The sequence below is a fragment of the Nymphaea colorata genome, chromosome 4 (genome assembly GCF_008831285.2).
Source record: "Nymphaea colorata isolate Beijing-Zhang1983 chromosome 4, ASM883128v2, whole genome shotgun sequence".
In the NCBI taxonomy this organism is placed as follows: domain Eukaryota; kingdom Viridiplantae; phylum Streptophyta; class Magnoliopsida; order Nymphaeales; family Nymphaeaceae; genus Nymphaea; species Nymphaea colorata.
This window is the reverse complement of record NC_045141.1, coordinates 16,976,117-16,991,804: the sequence shown is the minus strand read 5'-3', so window position 1 is coordinate 16,991,804 and position 15,688 is coordinate 16,976,117. Positions and strand designations below refer to the sequence as shown.

Genomic DNA, 15,688 nt, shown 5'->3' with positions numbered 1-15,688 from the left:
CTCGTTTGCTGGAGGATGTAAGATGTCCCTAAAATAATAACGGCGAATGTATAAAATTGATACTTTCTAACCCTGGTCATCGATATATTTCAGAAAAAAATTAAACTCTTAAAAGGTCGGCAACTGAATGTGCTCTAGCATATGATAAAACAAGTGAGCTGGACTTTTATGAAGTGCACGGAAACGATACATCTGTTGCATGAAACCATGCGCACGGAAGTTGATTCTTATCAACTCAACCGTGTGGATCTCGTCTATATGGCTTCTTTCTTTTCCCAAGTTAACGAAACCAGCTACTCGTAGATAAGCTTGTACATTAACTTTTATTGGATCAGTCATTTTGTTGTACCATTCAATTAATCTGAATAGGGATGGAACCAGTATTTTTTTCAAGGGTAGACCAAACGGTTCCCAAGTCGGGTCAAGAGGAGAGACGGGTCGGGCCAAACTAAAAAAATTTTGATTTTTTCAATATATATATTTTTTCCTGTGTTCACCCAGACCATGGCACAGGCGGGCCCCCCTCCCTCCGCTCCTGAGCTTGAATGAAATTGTCCAAATTGAAAAGTAAAAGGATTTTTTTTTTTACATAGTTAAATAAGTCCGCAATAGGAAAATCTTTGAGGGGGTTAGCATAACAGATGGAGCGTGAGCTAGTAGGTGGCCAGTCTTCATTTCGAGTCTTTAAGGTATCTGCAAGTTGAAACATAATGGAAGTGCCATCTTGAGACACCTAAGCCTGGTACCTTGAAGATGATGGAGAGAAGTGTAGGAGCTTCCGCCCTCTTGTTTAGTTGTAAGATTGAAATATTCCTCATGCTCACCAACAACTCACAAAAGACTAAAATCCTAAGAGTTCTATGTGGAGAGAACCGTATGAAAAATTTCACTTGGGTTGTTGAACTTGTTAGGTTTCATTTACCCACTTACCCACCCAATGGGGAAAGAGTGGGGGGCCTTCTTACTTTGGCAGTAGGTGTTTCTCCTACTCACCTCAAATTAGTAGGACAACATCTAGGCATCCGGGTTAAGTAAACATCTCAATTGTCATAGTTTTTTTTTTCTTCATCACTTGCTAAAAACATAAAATTTCCAAGGTTGTACTTTTTACGCCCATGGTCCTACCTTGCTTTGGCGAAAGGCCGGTGCCATTGATATTTGAACTAGCAACTAACCGCCTACTGGCTACCAACTGCTAGCTTTTCAACCAGGTGTGCCAAACCCTGACATAAATGTCGATTCATAGCAGTATAAGTTGTTTCGATCAAACAATGTTACACATAATCCAACACGTATATAGGATTATCCATGGCCAGGAATTTGTCCAAAATGTTGTTACTTTGCCAAAACATATTTGGGCATGAACAATCCGTGGAGGCAGTCCATGTCCGGTACAGTTATGTTCTAGGCGTTTGAAAAAACTAAAAATCTCCCAAACGAGCCTCCATCAGATGCAGAGTTAATGGTTAAGAAAGGCCCCCTAATAAATAAAACACATAGGAAGAACCTAAAGTGATGTAGCATAGCTGGTTGAATGAGGGTCATGTAGATCGTGCGTCTTTGTTTGATATCCATGGATGCTACTCACCTACCCCATTAAGGGTCGGATGCACTATGCCGAGTGAAGACAACCCGCTACCCACCCAAGCTCTATTGCAGCCTAAATCTCTGAAGGCAAAGAATGAGAGGCCTTCAAGCAGCCGGGTGAGCGCAGGGAAAAAAAATTATATTGAAAAAATCAATTTTTTTTGGTTTGGCTTGACCTGTCACTCCTCTTGGCCCGACCCACAAACCGTTTGACCCGCCCTTGAAAAAAATCCTGGCTCCTCCCCTGCCTTCAAGGCTCACTCATGCCAGGTCCAAAGGAAACAAAGAAAAGATCAAGAGCTTATACGAGATTCTTTTGAATGGGTTCCAACACATGAACAATGTACTCGTGAACTGCATTGTGAAGTTGATTATACGTTCAGCCAAGAACAGTTGGATTGCCTGAAAGACCCTCAAATTAGCCCTTAACAAAACGCAAAACATAATGGCAGAGAAGGAAAAAGAAAAAGGCTCCCTTAAGGACAAAAATGGAAAGAAAACCTTTTTCATGGGCCTACCAACCTGACTAAGCTTCTTGTAAAGGGGAGAGCAAAGGAAACTTTTATAGTGGTAAAGGGGACCAAACAAATGATACATCCAAAAAGAGGGCATGAAATGATAAGCAGGCATCCTAGGCTGGCAAAGGCTCACATATTTGAAAAACAAGTGGATGGTTGTCTTTGTAACCAGAAAAATAAAGAAGAGAAACAGTGGTCAGATTCCAAAGTACTAAAAAGGTTTTATTCATTACATCCATAGTGTTGGTAAATAGAAGACAGAGAATGGTAAATAGTTCTCATTTTTTTGTTTCTAATCAGTCAAAATAATTGGTTTTTGATCATTTATTTCCCATGCATTTATAATAGCTTCAGGCAGTAGATGCAATCAAGCGAAATGTAAAGCAATAGGCACTTACAAATAAATCGCTCTATGATTTTAGTGCAATTTGCAATTTATTAGAGGTAAAAAGAACCTAGTTTCAGCGCTCAGTTTGGTAAAACCGTACCCTTGCACTCATATGATTGCCTGGAAGCAGGATAAAGCAGACAATAAAGATAATATTCTAGCTTGAAAAGGTTGTAGTAATCAAGCATCAACCTTTTTTGCTTTGTTTTCTTCCGCCTTTGCTAGATTATGCCAGGAGATGCACCTTGTGCTTTATTTTGACCTCCTTTGATGTGACAGTCTAAAGAACAAAACGTAGTCTGGTGACAGATCATTGTTTTACTATAAGTAGACAAAAGAAAGAACATTTGCAATAATAGTTGGTAGATTAGCAAGAGGCAGCCGCCAAGGCAAGTGTTCAGAAATGCAATCACCTATTTTATTGAGAGGACATGATCATGAAGATACAGAAATATGATTGAAAACAAACATGTTTACAGTTCTTTCAGATGATCCTTTCGAAAGTGGGGTGAGGAATGGTGTGACCACTAGAAAGAGAGAAGCTAATTTGAAGCCAGAGTGCCAATTCGAAGTATGTAATGTAAGTTTGGAGTAGAGGTAGAATTTAGAGCCTCAAGGTACATATATTCTGCTAGTGACAAGTCAAAAAAAAAAAAAAAGAAGGTAGGTCATTATTCATCAGCACTAGCAGCAGTCAGATACACGATTCGATCAAGAACCTGCAACCATATAACAATTTCAGTAAATGTTCTTTTCATAATATGCTTCTCATGATAGTTTAAACTTTTTAAATATGATCCAGTGAGGTAGTTTTTTTTCGGGGTGTCTTCTCACAGATATGACCTGAAAAGACTCCAATGCGAAGAGAATGCAGGGCATACGTTCTCTAAAGGCTATCAAGGATTCAAGATACCTTTCCAGTGATCTGCGTGTACATCTTGACCAGATCCTGCACTGTGACTCAAAGTGCATTGGTGGATCATAGCTCTGCAACAAGCAGCTCCATAACCAATTCTACTTCCCCATGAACAATACTTGAATTTGAACAGATCATTCTTGGTAGATTTGGAGCAACGGAAGAAGCATAACCGACTGTCACGCTTGTTTGATTTTTCCAATTAGAGAAGTCTCATCTCAATCAATGAAGAAAAGAGTTCACTTACAGTGGACATGAAGCATTGTTCACTAGCATAATTATTAGTAGGTTCATATCTTGTAGACGTCAAAAAATGAATCCTGAACTGGTCAAGAATATCGATTCCAGGCTTTAGTTCTCTATCTGAATGATCGCTCTTGGCGTCTGTAGAAAAAAAGGCAACACATTTCCCTTGGCACTGTATTATGGGAGCAAGAGCAAGAGCAAGAGCAAGAGAAGAGATACATGGACTAATAATATAGGTTGGAGTGGACAGGCGTACCTAAACACAATTTACAGTTCTTAAAAAGGGCAACAAGGAACTAGAGAAGTTGGCTTCCTTTTCCCACAGCTTTGCTTTTTGTTTGATAAATCAGTTCCTGGACTTAGCATCTATTGGCACAGATACTGAAATTCTGTTATGCTGGTTAGCCTCCCACAGTGTTGTCCAATTGATAATATGTTTTGATGGACTTCTGCCAATTTTTCTAGCCATTGCATCATAACATAATTGACCCAGAATACAGCAGAAAATTATGATGTAATGACTAAACAAGTACAGGAAAGAGTGAATAGATTCTTGTTGCCCTATCAAATTCAATTCATACCAAAATAGATGAGAATTTACAACCCATGCATCTGATTTGGCCTGATTTGCTTCTGAGATAGAATAACCTGTAAAGTACTTGATTCATTCTTATATGGGATTGGATGAGCAACATTCACAACCTTTCTTATCAGCTGAAACCCATGCAATGGCAGTTGAAAGTCCATACTCTCCAACAGCTCAGATGCTTGATAATTAATTGTTGCTCTGTGCGGCAAGTATGAATGATCACATACAATTTCAGTGCACTCGACGGTTTCACCTTCAGATGTCGCTTCAGCGATTTCAGCTTTGATTTCACCTTTAGCTTATCTTAATGTTTCTACTTTTCCATAGGAATACAAGAAGAAATCAGAATAAATCCTTCCGGTGCTTCTAAATATCAGTGGAAAGTCGAGAACAACTGGGAGACTCTAAAAGGGAGACATATTTTTTTCATGAAAGTGAAAATGAAGAGAATGCCTGAATGCAAAATAAATCAGCATGAAGTTTCACGCAAAAAAATTGCAAGCCAATAAGAATTTTCGAAATTTTCAATGTCACGAAAGTACTGGTGAACTTCGATTTTATCAAACAAGTCAAATAATCTGAATTCATCTTTTTGCTTTCGAAAAACTTGCTTCAAGCCGAAATCTCATTTCCAGCTATAGCACTGGATAAAGGAAGATAACGTTTCACCATATACAGCAATTAGACAAGCAAATGCCAGCAGAGTTGGAGTATCCTGATCATCTCTATGACATGCCAAAGCATGTGGAATTATGTCTACTGTCTTCTCATCTAGTTCAAATTTTCTGCTGTAAGATAGAAACAAAATAGTGATCTAAAATCTCTCCGCATGAAGCAATTTGAAGGAGCCTCCTATGCGTACTCTTCAACACAACATTTTCTTCAGTGTCAGGGGATGCTTGTTTATGTCTGGTTAATCTGGACATATAATTGCCATTAACTGCTTAAATATCATTATAAAAAATGGCAGCTTAAAAAACCAAAGGGGCGGTAGGCACATTAATTATAAGTTCAAAGCTCCACTATGGTCTCTTGTGGGGCTGAGACCCACCGAGAGTGATCTCCCACCTCAATTCCTGTCAGATCTCCGTCTTCAAGGGTGGCTTAATTCTATCCTCTCGGGAAGAAAAAGGAAAATAGTGGCATCTTCCACTGAACAATCTATGTAATGAACATTGCACTTTATGGAACACAAGAAAAGAATAAACCAAGCAAACTTCAACATCATGATGGGTACATGAAGAGATTGACGAATTTGAACAAATGCTCAGTGAGCTCTTCTGTTACCACTTTAGTAAAGTTTGTTCCTGATCATGTGTTTGTGGGCCATTCTCACCATAATCTTCAACATAAACGAAAGTTTCCTCAGGACGATGCTTCTCAAGGGCTCCAAGGATTGGAGATTTCAGTGCTCCTGAATCTGTATTCGTAAAGGACCACAACTTAATTGAATTGCAGACCTTGCAAAATTTTATGCACGCAAGGTTAAATAAATAATTGAAAACTTAAGTTAAATGATACATTTGCGAACTAAGATGTACTTTTAGTCATTTAGCGACACGATAACGAAGATATCTATGCATTAAAGTGTCTATATCTTTCCAAGACTATAACAAGTACGAAATTGTACCATTGAGAGTCATAACTTTAAGATGGACAAGAACGAGCAAGCGTCTGAAGAATTAAACTTTAGTGGAAATGAACATTGAAATCTTGAATCAGTCACCCAAATAAACTTCTGCACTGCCAGAGTTGCTATCGTTTTCTACATTAAGCAGATTTTTGATATGAAAAGCCCAGTTATTACAACGTGTAGCTTGCGATCGCAACTAGGCATCAGGCTTCAGAACTATTCGGAGCTGCAAATAGCAAAGAAAATGGATAACCTAAAAGTTGCAGAACTGACACAAAACAGGACCGATACCCGCACGAGATTCAGTAAGGTTGATTCTCCTCCAAGGCAGTGGTTTCTGTTCATATGCGATGCCTCCAATAAATGGTGAAAGATGTATAAAGGAATACTCAAGTAGAAAGCAATGTTTGAAAAATCCTAAGCTGCTTAAGTTACTAACATAATTCGCAACAACATGATTGATAAATTATCAAAGTTAGAATACTCTCCACACGCCATGGTGGAGAGGATCGAAACTCAATTTCCTTACTGATAGAGCTCTAATACCATGAAAGGGAAACTGGTTTTTAATGTGGTTCGGAACTTGTGTCCTACATCCAGGACAGCTTACACACCAAAAAATATAGGTGTGCTTATTTTCATTATGATATCATTTTATACATGACATCTTCTAAAACAATTTTGCATGAGAGACAATGACTTTTCCTTCACACGCGGAGAGAGGTGGCATTGGATAACTGTCTTGGAGACATTACTTTGATTTTCAAATAAATTTTCAAGTTGGTGCTCATGTCCTTGAATCACGTTATCTTGACCAGTTGGTCATAGAAAACTGATTGCCATTGTTATATATATATATATATCATCATTATCAGCTGCCATACCCAACATGATTTTTCTCCCACCATTATCACTAATGGTTCATTCATACATGTGCTTAATTATTTCATAAGCTCTGCAGTCTTTTTTTTTTTGATGAATCGTAAACTCATGCATGTTATTTATAATAGACGACTTGTGTGTTAAGTCATTCCACCGTTGAGAATGCACCAACCAACACCAAACATTAGAGAGGTTAATGGAGAGGAATGCCCCAACCACCTGATGCATGGCTTTAGAGATCGACACGTAGCACCAGCGGTTCGAGCATTCCACTTGATCGCATGGATTGGCTTAATATTTTATTTACCTGTTCTCGTTATTTATAATCTATTTAGTGTTAAGGGATTATTTATGAATATGTCAAAAACATAAATTGTTATTTGTAAATCTCACATAAATGGTACTTATCAAATGAGAACCATAGAGAAAGAAGAAGAGGAACTGGTTGTATCACAAGGGCATGACAACCAAATAGCATTCAACCTTTTCCAAAAATAATTTTATGGATGGATGTGTATGTTGATGGGTTGTGAGTGAGGTGAAAAGACTTTTGTATGCTATGCTTGTAAAGCCTTAAACCCCTTATCTTGTAGTAGGTTGAGACCTCACTTGGGAAAACCTATCGTGTATCACTCACCTTGGGACTGATTTGGTTGGGGTGACTGTCCAACCGAGTAGAAAAAATGTATAAATTGTTGATATAGCCGACTTTGCGCTCCAGCCAAGAGATCTTGGGAAGGAGTTGCTTTCAGCACCGAGCATTCTTTGACTGACATCTAGGCAGCCCTACCAGTTAGCTTTAAAGACACAAGTTGCAAGCATGAGTGATGGGGGTGGATAGTCATTTTGAGGAGGAATCCGCCTGCGGTTACAGCTCATATGAGGAACAAAGCTCCTATAGTGATTTAGATGAGTATGAGCCATCTTACACTAGTGAGGCCTGCGATCCTATTGAGGAGAGGGGTGATGAGAGTGAGTATGGTTCCAACCGTAATACCTCTGATCAGTTCGAGGAAGAAGGCTGTGACAATGAGGATGAGCAGTCAAGTGATGAGTCTTGCGAAGAATGAGATAACGACTATGGGGAACCATCTTCAAATGAGCATTTCGGTTATTCATCTCAATGGAATCACGGGTTCACTTTGGCTACACCAACATTGTACCACAGCCAACCAAAATCAAGTGGGAATTTGAAAACTAACATGCGGATAAATCAGCCCAAAATGGGACAAATGATGGCCAATGGAACGCAGCCTAACCAAGTCATGAACTCACCAAGCACTTCCCATGAGACGTCTAAAGAAGCTGCCCCATTAAACATACCCGACCTCCTGAAGAGAATACAACAGCTCATAACACGAACCATGGGGGCAACTAGTGAGGAAGGATACAACCATAAGAAAGAGCAGCCAAACCAATCGTTAGGCTCTACTCCTACCAGTTTTGATGAACTAAAGGGTCAGGAAAAAGGAGGTAAAACTGAACGCGAGAGGCATAATTTCAGATATGATAAGAGAGACAATGGTGCAACACTTCCGATGATAGATCTAGTTCCCACGTGTGTTTACATGGGAAATGTCTGAAAGACATGATGTTGCTTAGCGCATCAGAAATGGAAGAGGATCCTAAGACTGAGATCCTCGAGGGTGGGTGAAGTCCGAATGGTGACTTGATCTTTTTCCATCGCAGCATCCATGATTACCACTTGGAGCTGAAGATTAATAAAGTGAGCAGAAAAATATATGTGACTAACGTGACTATTACGGGAAAGCTGAGCGTTTCCGAGTATGAAGTTAGGCCCAAGCACTACATGCGTATCTACTTGGGTGACACGCTTAAAATAGGAGACTCACCTAGACAATATGTAGTGGAAATGATACCTCGCAAAGGAGGAGAATGATGCAACTCTAAGCAAATTCAGCCTGACGTAAACCTTGGCTACCAAACCCAGCAACACTCGGACAGAAATGCTACGAGTCGACACCATGTTAACTAGAAAAGGGGGGAAAACCTGAAAGATATTTCTGCAGTCTCAGATCTAGAAAGGAGACCAGATTCACAAAAACAGGGCAACCTTGGAAATGGTTCTCCACTGAAAACAGAGAACCAAAATCTGCAACCTCCAAAGAAACCATTGAAGGATTCCCTGTCAGCAACGTATAGGTTGCGAGAGGAAATAAGGAAGATTCAGGCCGATATCAAACCCAAACTTCAGCAGCAACAAAAAGTTGCTAACCGTTGCGGTTCTGTTGGGAACAAACCACCGATACCATCAAGAGTGAAACCCACTAAACCTGCTTCAAAAAGCGGTTTCACAGCTGGGGTAAGATCTGAGCAATGCCAAACGATTGAGAAACTAGACCCCACATGCTTAAAGTCCTCAAGCTCACGGTTAGAAAGAAAAGGGGAATATCAAAGAAGCCAAGGGGAACAACAGCCCGAGAGGCAAACAAAGAAACCCAATGACCAGCGGAACGATCCTCCCGACTTCGATGGAAAAGAGGCACAAAAGTGGGCAATTAAAGTGGAACAGTACTTCAGACGCCTAGGCCTAAATCAGGAAGCTTGGATCCTATTCTCCACTCTTTACTTCAAATACGAGGTGTGGCAATGGTACCACAGGTTCAAGCAGACCCAAACGAATCCCACTTGGGAAGTCTTCAAAGAAGCACTGTCTCCTGACGTTGTCGGAACACACCTGCGAAGGGGATCTTCACCTGCCTCCCAAAACTGCTTGTCAATTTCGGTGACTCTGATAATCCGTTGATGATCCGTGACTCGTGCCTTTCATTTCTGTATATCCTTCTTGAATTGATATTGTTCTTGCCTTGGTGATATCCTATCCCGAGGTGCTACTACGGAGGAGAAGCTGGAGTGTAAACTGCCTAGAGCAGTGCACGTGCTTCGACGTGAATCGAAGCTTATTCTACCCCACTTTCGTTCACTCCTGGGGTCCTATTACTATTCGGTGACGCTTCTTCACCTTGGATTTATTCCTGTAATTTTGTGAGGAGTTGATCAATCGTATACTTTTTGTTTTGAGGACTCTCGGCGAGATAGTAGTTGTCTTCACCTAGACCGACCGGAGAGCTGTCTGATCGGGAGCTGGAAGGAGCTGATTTCTGTGGTATTCGCGTGGAGACGCTTGAGGTTGCAAACTGCTTCCTCTTCAAACAGTGCTGTTTTGTACTCAGGTTTTGCAAGGGCATCGACTCATTGAATACTATTACAAGTAGTATTCAATAGATTTGTTCTATTTTTTGAAAATGATTCATGAAGCAATAACGATATGTTATTGTTGCCAAATGGCCTCGTAGATCATAGCAAACATTGTTAGGCAATAGAAAAACTAGGTTCTGTTTTTTGGCTTTTTGTGATGGGTCAGAGTGCCAGAAGTGGACACATTTGGTGGTTTGGGCTTTGATAGATTTCACATCATAAAATATAACAGAAATGAGCTCAATGTTGTTTGTAAGCTACTTCAGGGGTTAGGGGTTGCTAATTGGCAGTGATGAGTGTTTTATGAATCTACCTCAAAGATTGGAGTAGAACCATAAAAAGTTTGGGCTGCTGAAAGTTTGGCTCGACTTTGGAAAAGCTTGTATTAAACAATGAATTGAGATCAATTGGCACCACGTTTTTCACATTCCATTGTACTTAACATACACATAAAAGGTGTTTGATAAGAATATTGTGTTTTGAAACATAAGTTTCTAAAGTATATGTTTTGGAACAAACTCTAAATCGAGAAGCCAAAAAAAGTGAGCGTGTTTCTAAAATCTCAACAAAAAATAGCACTCAAATGAAAAGGCTATCGTAAATAAGTCTGGGCCAGGCCCGGTAAAGGGTTTTTCTCGGCCCAGCTAGTCGGGCCGGGCCGACCCGACCCGACACCGAGGCCTACCCATCTGGTAGTAGTGAGATATTCAGCCCGAGCTAGGCCCGGGCTACAACACAATTTTGGATTTCAGATTAGGTCCGTCAAAATATTGGTGGCCTAATAATAATAAATATAAACTCCTATTATATATATATATATATATATATATATATATATAATATTACAACAGGGCTGGTTGAGTAATCTGTATTTTCTTTTAATTTTATTATAGACAAGACAAGTCTGGGTCTTGGATGGTCGGGCCGGGGCGACCCGAAGCCTTGTGGAAGAAGCCGCTCCAACGGTCAAAGGCTAGAGTGACGACACTGACCAAGTTGCGATGAACATCCCGGTAATTTAGCCTTATCCTAAGCCAACCAATTGGAAGCAAAATAAAAGCTTAAAAAAATGGCAACAAAATCTTCTCCGTCCTACTCGGCCCTCACTCCTCACCCGGGGCCGCAGAGCGAGACACAGAGAGAGATGTAGACGAATGGCGGAAACGCTTGGTCTCTGCAACTCCATAGCAGCTACTCGTACCGCCATTCCCAAACACCAACACCTCCTCTCCGCCCCTCCCCTACCCACCTCTATCCCCGCCTCCGTACGCCCTCCCCACAATCCTCCCTCCACCTCTTCCCCATCTTCCTCCTCCTCCTCCTCCTCCATCTCGCTCAAGAAGCCTTTCCGAATCCCTAACCCCATCATCACCTCCCCCTCTCCTTCTTCCCGCCCAATTCTCCAGGAGAAGCTGCTCTTCCTCGAATCCATCGGCGTCGACGTCCTCCACCTCGCCGACGCCCGCCCCTCTGCCATCGACGCCCCTCTCGACCGCATCCTCTCCGTCGTCGACTTCCTCCGCTCCAACGGCTTCCCCGACTCCGAGCTCGGCCGCATCTTCAATCTGTGCCCGGAGGTTCTCGAGTCCAGCGTCCGCGACGACGTCCTCCCCGTCTTCACCTTCCTCCTGCGCGAGGTCGGCGTCTCCGGCGACGACCTGCGCGGGGTCATCAACCGACGGCCGAGACTGCTCGCCTGCAGCGTCCCCGACCGCCTCCGGCCCACCCTCTACTTCCTGCAGTCTCTGGGGATCGCCGACGTGAGGAAGCACACGGCACTCCTCTCCTGCGACGCCGAGGAGAAGTTCGTCCCCCGCCTCGAGTTCTTCCAGCGTGTCGGATTCTCCCGCAGGGACGCCGTCTCGATGGTGAGGCGGTTCCCGCCGCTCTTCTGCTACGGGGTGGAGACCAATCTACGCCCTAAATTCGAGTTCCTTGTCAACGACATGCAGAGGGGAATGGACGAGCTGAGGGATTTCCCTCAGTACTTCTCCTTCAGTCTCGAGAACCGGATAAAGCCGAGACACATGGTATCGGTCGAGAACCGTGTCAGGCTGCCGCTGGCCGTCATGCTCAGGCTGACCGATGAGCGGTTCAGAGAGAAGATAGAGGTGTGCGTGGGATCATCTCAGCCGTTGAGCAGCTCACCTCTATGGTACGAGACCGTCGTCGGGTCTCCCTGTAGAGACGGCTCGGGGCAGGCTGTTTATTGCGCTTAAGGTGCTCGAACCATTACTTCTTCTATTGTTGATTGATCATGTAATTTAAAGGTACTATTTTGAAGAAAATAGATATTCATTTCCTCATTTGTAGCCTCATCAAATCGCATACTTTTTAGGTTTCTTATATATTCATTTATATACATTTTAAAATTTATGCAATAAGCATGCTCACACTTGTAGGACACTAGTCAATAAACTTGCCTAGAATTTTTATATACTACGACAGTTTTCCTCACATATACTTATGTTGGCAACAAAGATCTTGTGACTATGGATGCTTGGGCATGGGGATACAAGTGGGAGAATGCACTTAATTTAGGTGCCATCAGCTCTGCATGATCAAGTGCTTATTTTGTGTCTTACCAATGTGATCTTCATGAGTTCGTTCATGAAGAACAAGCATTAGCCTAGCTACTTTTGTTGCAACTAAGAAATCTTGTATTTTCACGAAGACAAATGGACAAACACCCAAAAAGTTGAGGTCCTAGAGGTGATTGGTGGATTCATTCATTGCAGCTCGTGGTGCCAGTTACCAACATCAAGATTCCTTGATAACTTTTATCCATGGTTCCTTGTACCTATCATTAATTTTTTTTTTTGTCTATGAGAGTACTGGTTTTGTCCAGGAAGCTCATTTCATTGACATTGAAATCTGAAACAGATAAGGAGTCTTCATCGTTGGACCAGCTGCAGACACATTAACCAGTCGATTATGCACTTTTATCTTGTAATTGTGATTCTTTTTCAGTCTTCAAAGGACTTGTTGCACAACTGCAAACATTTTTCTCTTTGACACAATAATTGTTAGCGGAACAGAACTGTGTTGCCTGATGCTTGACAAGAGGTGGCAACAGAAAGAAAAGCATGGCATTTCATGCCAACTCTGACCAAACCCACCTGTTTTGGGCTTGAGCTCGCAATGCTCGGTTTCTTGAGCATGGACAAGCTCTAGCTGGCTCATTTACCGCCACTCTCTGTAACTAGAAGGAGGGAGGGAGGGAGAGATCGATCTATCATGTAATGATTTGGATAGCGGAGTCTCCAATACAGAATTATTTCCCAATAATTGTTCCCGCAGAAGGAGACGATTAAGGTGAAGAACTGGTCCGAATGAGGAAAGCAGCCAAGTAACCCTCCAGATTGGCAACCAGTTCCTCCATCGAACGAGTCATGAGGTCATCGATGTTTTCACCGCGGAGCCTCCAGAAAGCCTCTACAAGCTGCAGTTTCAGCCACTGTGAAAGGAGCTGCCCTGCGGCTGCAACGCATTCACTGTACACTGAATAGTATGCAATTCCGACCTGCAATATTCTTATTACATCAGAGACCAATCTGTGGGGAATCATGCAGTTTCGAGTTGCATTCCATAATCTGATATGCACATGGCTCCGTAAAGGTAAAAGTCGAGAAGCCTACATGATGTGGATGGTTTAGCTTCATTTCCCTTGACTAGAAGCTGTTTGAAGGCCCTGGATGAGAGGGGAAATGTGAATTCAAGTTTGATGAGTTATGTAATGCACCCCCACACACCCAGAGTTACTTCTAATAGCTGTTCGGGGCATTGCTTTGGGAGTTAGAAATGTAAATGGGAGTGGGGATGGGACGATATCAGTACAAATCTACTCAAGTCCCTGCTTTTCTTTTGCTCCATTGTCCTCTCCATTTCAACTCCGGCTCCCAAACGTAGCCTTGAGTCATCAGGCAGAACAACCAAATGAAAGTGTCATATTGATGATGCAGCAGATTGGGGAACTTGTCATGCATATTGTTGAACAATGAGCTCAAATTACCTGGATGTGCACTGGCAAATCAGTAAGACGAATGGGTGACGCGCCCTTCTTCATAACTCTGGCCAAATTCAGGTAGTGACTTCAGCGAATTTCCTGCCCTGAAGAAATGCATTTTTAGTCCACATCTTGGACATAAATGCTCTTAGCTCTGGACTGGCACCTTTCTCTCCTGATCTTACAATGTGCTCAACAATTCATACGTAGATTCCATCAGGTAGCCCACCCTGTTAACAAGTTGGGGCTTCGTTTCCCAGCTGCCTTAACAATGTCTATGCCAAATGCTGAGAGAATGTCGCCTTCAACGTTCTCTAACAGATATTTGGCTACGTCAACTTGGCAGCTTGAGATTGCAGCTGTGAGGGCAAGACAGAGCTCCATATCTGTGCAACCTTTTCCAAGAAGCCAACTAACGACTTGCATGCACCCTCTGTCTGCAGCTCGAATGAGAGGTCTCAAGTATTCGGTAGCATTTCCTTCCCTTACTAGATATTCCTTCGTGCTTATCTTGCAGAATTGGCACGCAAATTCCAGAGCATCTATATCCAGGTTATTCAGACGAGCGATCTGAAAAACAAGAACAGTTTTATTATAACGCTGCATAAGCTAAGACTTCATGCTGGAAAAACTTGTTTGGAGTATTTTCTAGTGTTCTATGTGAATAGAGAGAGAGAGCGAGATGAAAACTAAAGCCAATGTTCAAAGATATTACCATCTCCCAACAAGTGTTTGAGAGGGGAACAACAAGCTTCAAAACGAAAGCTAAGTGGAAACAGAGGAAGGTAGTAACAAATTCATCAAATCATGATCGTGGTTAGCTCTTATTATCAGAAACTTCAGTCCCAGCCCCGGATGCAGGGGCTGAATATGGGAGAGAGAGATCCAAAACCAACGTTGCTAACATCAACAATCTATATTGATCATGATCAGGAAAAATTTTAAAACCATGACAGCATGATCTAGGTGGAACATGAAAATCATTCTATTCTAGTCATTACTGTTCCATTATGATTCCCGGAAGCTGCTAAACTATGGACTTAATAAAGACTCTTAACTATCTACTCCCTCAATGTGGGGATCCTACAAGTCATGGAGTCCAGGTTTTCAGCAAAAAAATCTTTCAAGCGGAGGCATAAAGAGAACAATTAAAAAAAAAAAGTTCTCCATAAACCATTCAATTCAAATGCATCACCATTATAGATTTGGTCTGACGTCATAGCAAAAATAAAGCTGCTAAAGTGCGTCGGGATGTCTCTGCCATGTCACAAACGCAGGGTACGCAACGTGAACAAGAACTGGCAACCTAAAGTTGCAGATGAAACATTTAAGAATTTTGTGAAGGATTTTGTCACAAGCTCCGCTCGTAGAGGAGATATACATGGAATCCAACAACAGAATATTAGAAGAGGAACAAAAAAACGCTTCTTACTTTTATGAAATTGTAAAACTTTGTTTCGATGGTAAATATTAATAACATTATTGTGTCAAAATTCAGCAATAAATTGGAAAAGACAATGAAAGACAAGGTACAAAGTCTCCAAGGTGAACGTCCCAAAAGATAACCCTTTTCTTCGACAACGCCCATTAAACGTCCTTATTCTCCAATGGCAGAGCTTTCTCATTATAATAGGATCAATGACATCCTTGCTGCTAAAAGTCGATGAGAAAATCTGGACAAAATAATGCAACTTAAAGTTGGGT

The 15,688-nt window shown here is 41.8% G+C and overlaps 1 protein-coding gene across 3 annotated transcripts; it reads left to right on the top strand.

The window, feature by feature from the left end:
- Positions 1-11,076: 11,076 nt before the first annotated feature.
- Positions 11,077-13,848, top strand: LOC116253453 (transcription termination factor MTEF1, chloroplastic). 3 transcript variants are annotated; one of them, XR_004172438.2, is made up of 2 exons: positions 11,077-12,248; positions 12,862-13,848. XR_004172438.2 is itself a non-coding variant. In XM_031628274.2 (2 exons), the coding sequence occupies exon 1, from the start codon at positions 11,133-11,135 to the stop codon at positions 12,195-12,197; it is 1,065 nt and encodes a 354-aa protein (XP_031484134.1). In that variant the 5' UTR covers positions 11,077-11,132; the 3' UTR covers position 12,198; positions 12,862-13,848. The 3 variants fall into 3 exon arrangements, 2 of the variants coding, with proteins under 2 accessions (XP_031484134.1, XP_049933619.1); XM_031628274.2 differs by having other exon boundaries at positions 11,077-12,198; XM_050077662.1 differs by lacking the exon at positions 12,862-13,848 and adding an exon at positions 12,460-12,846 and having other exon boundaries at positions 11,077-12,198.
- Positions 13,849-15,688: the final 1,840 nt, after the last annotated feature.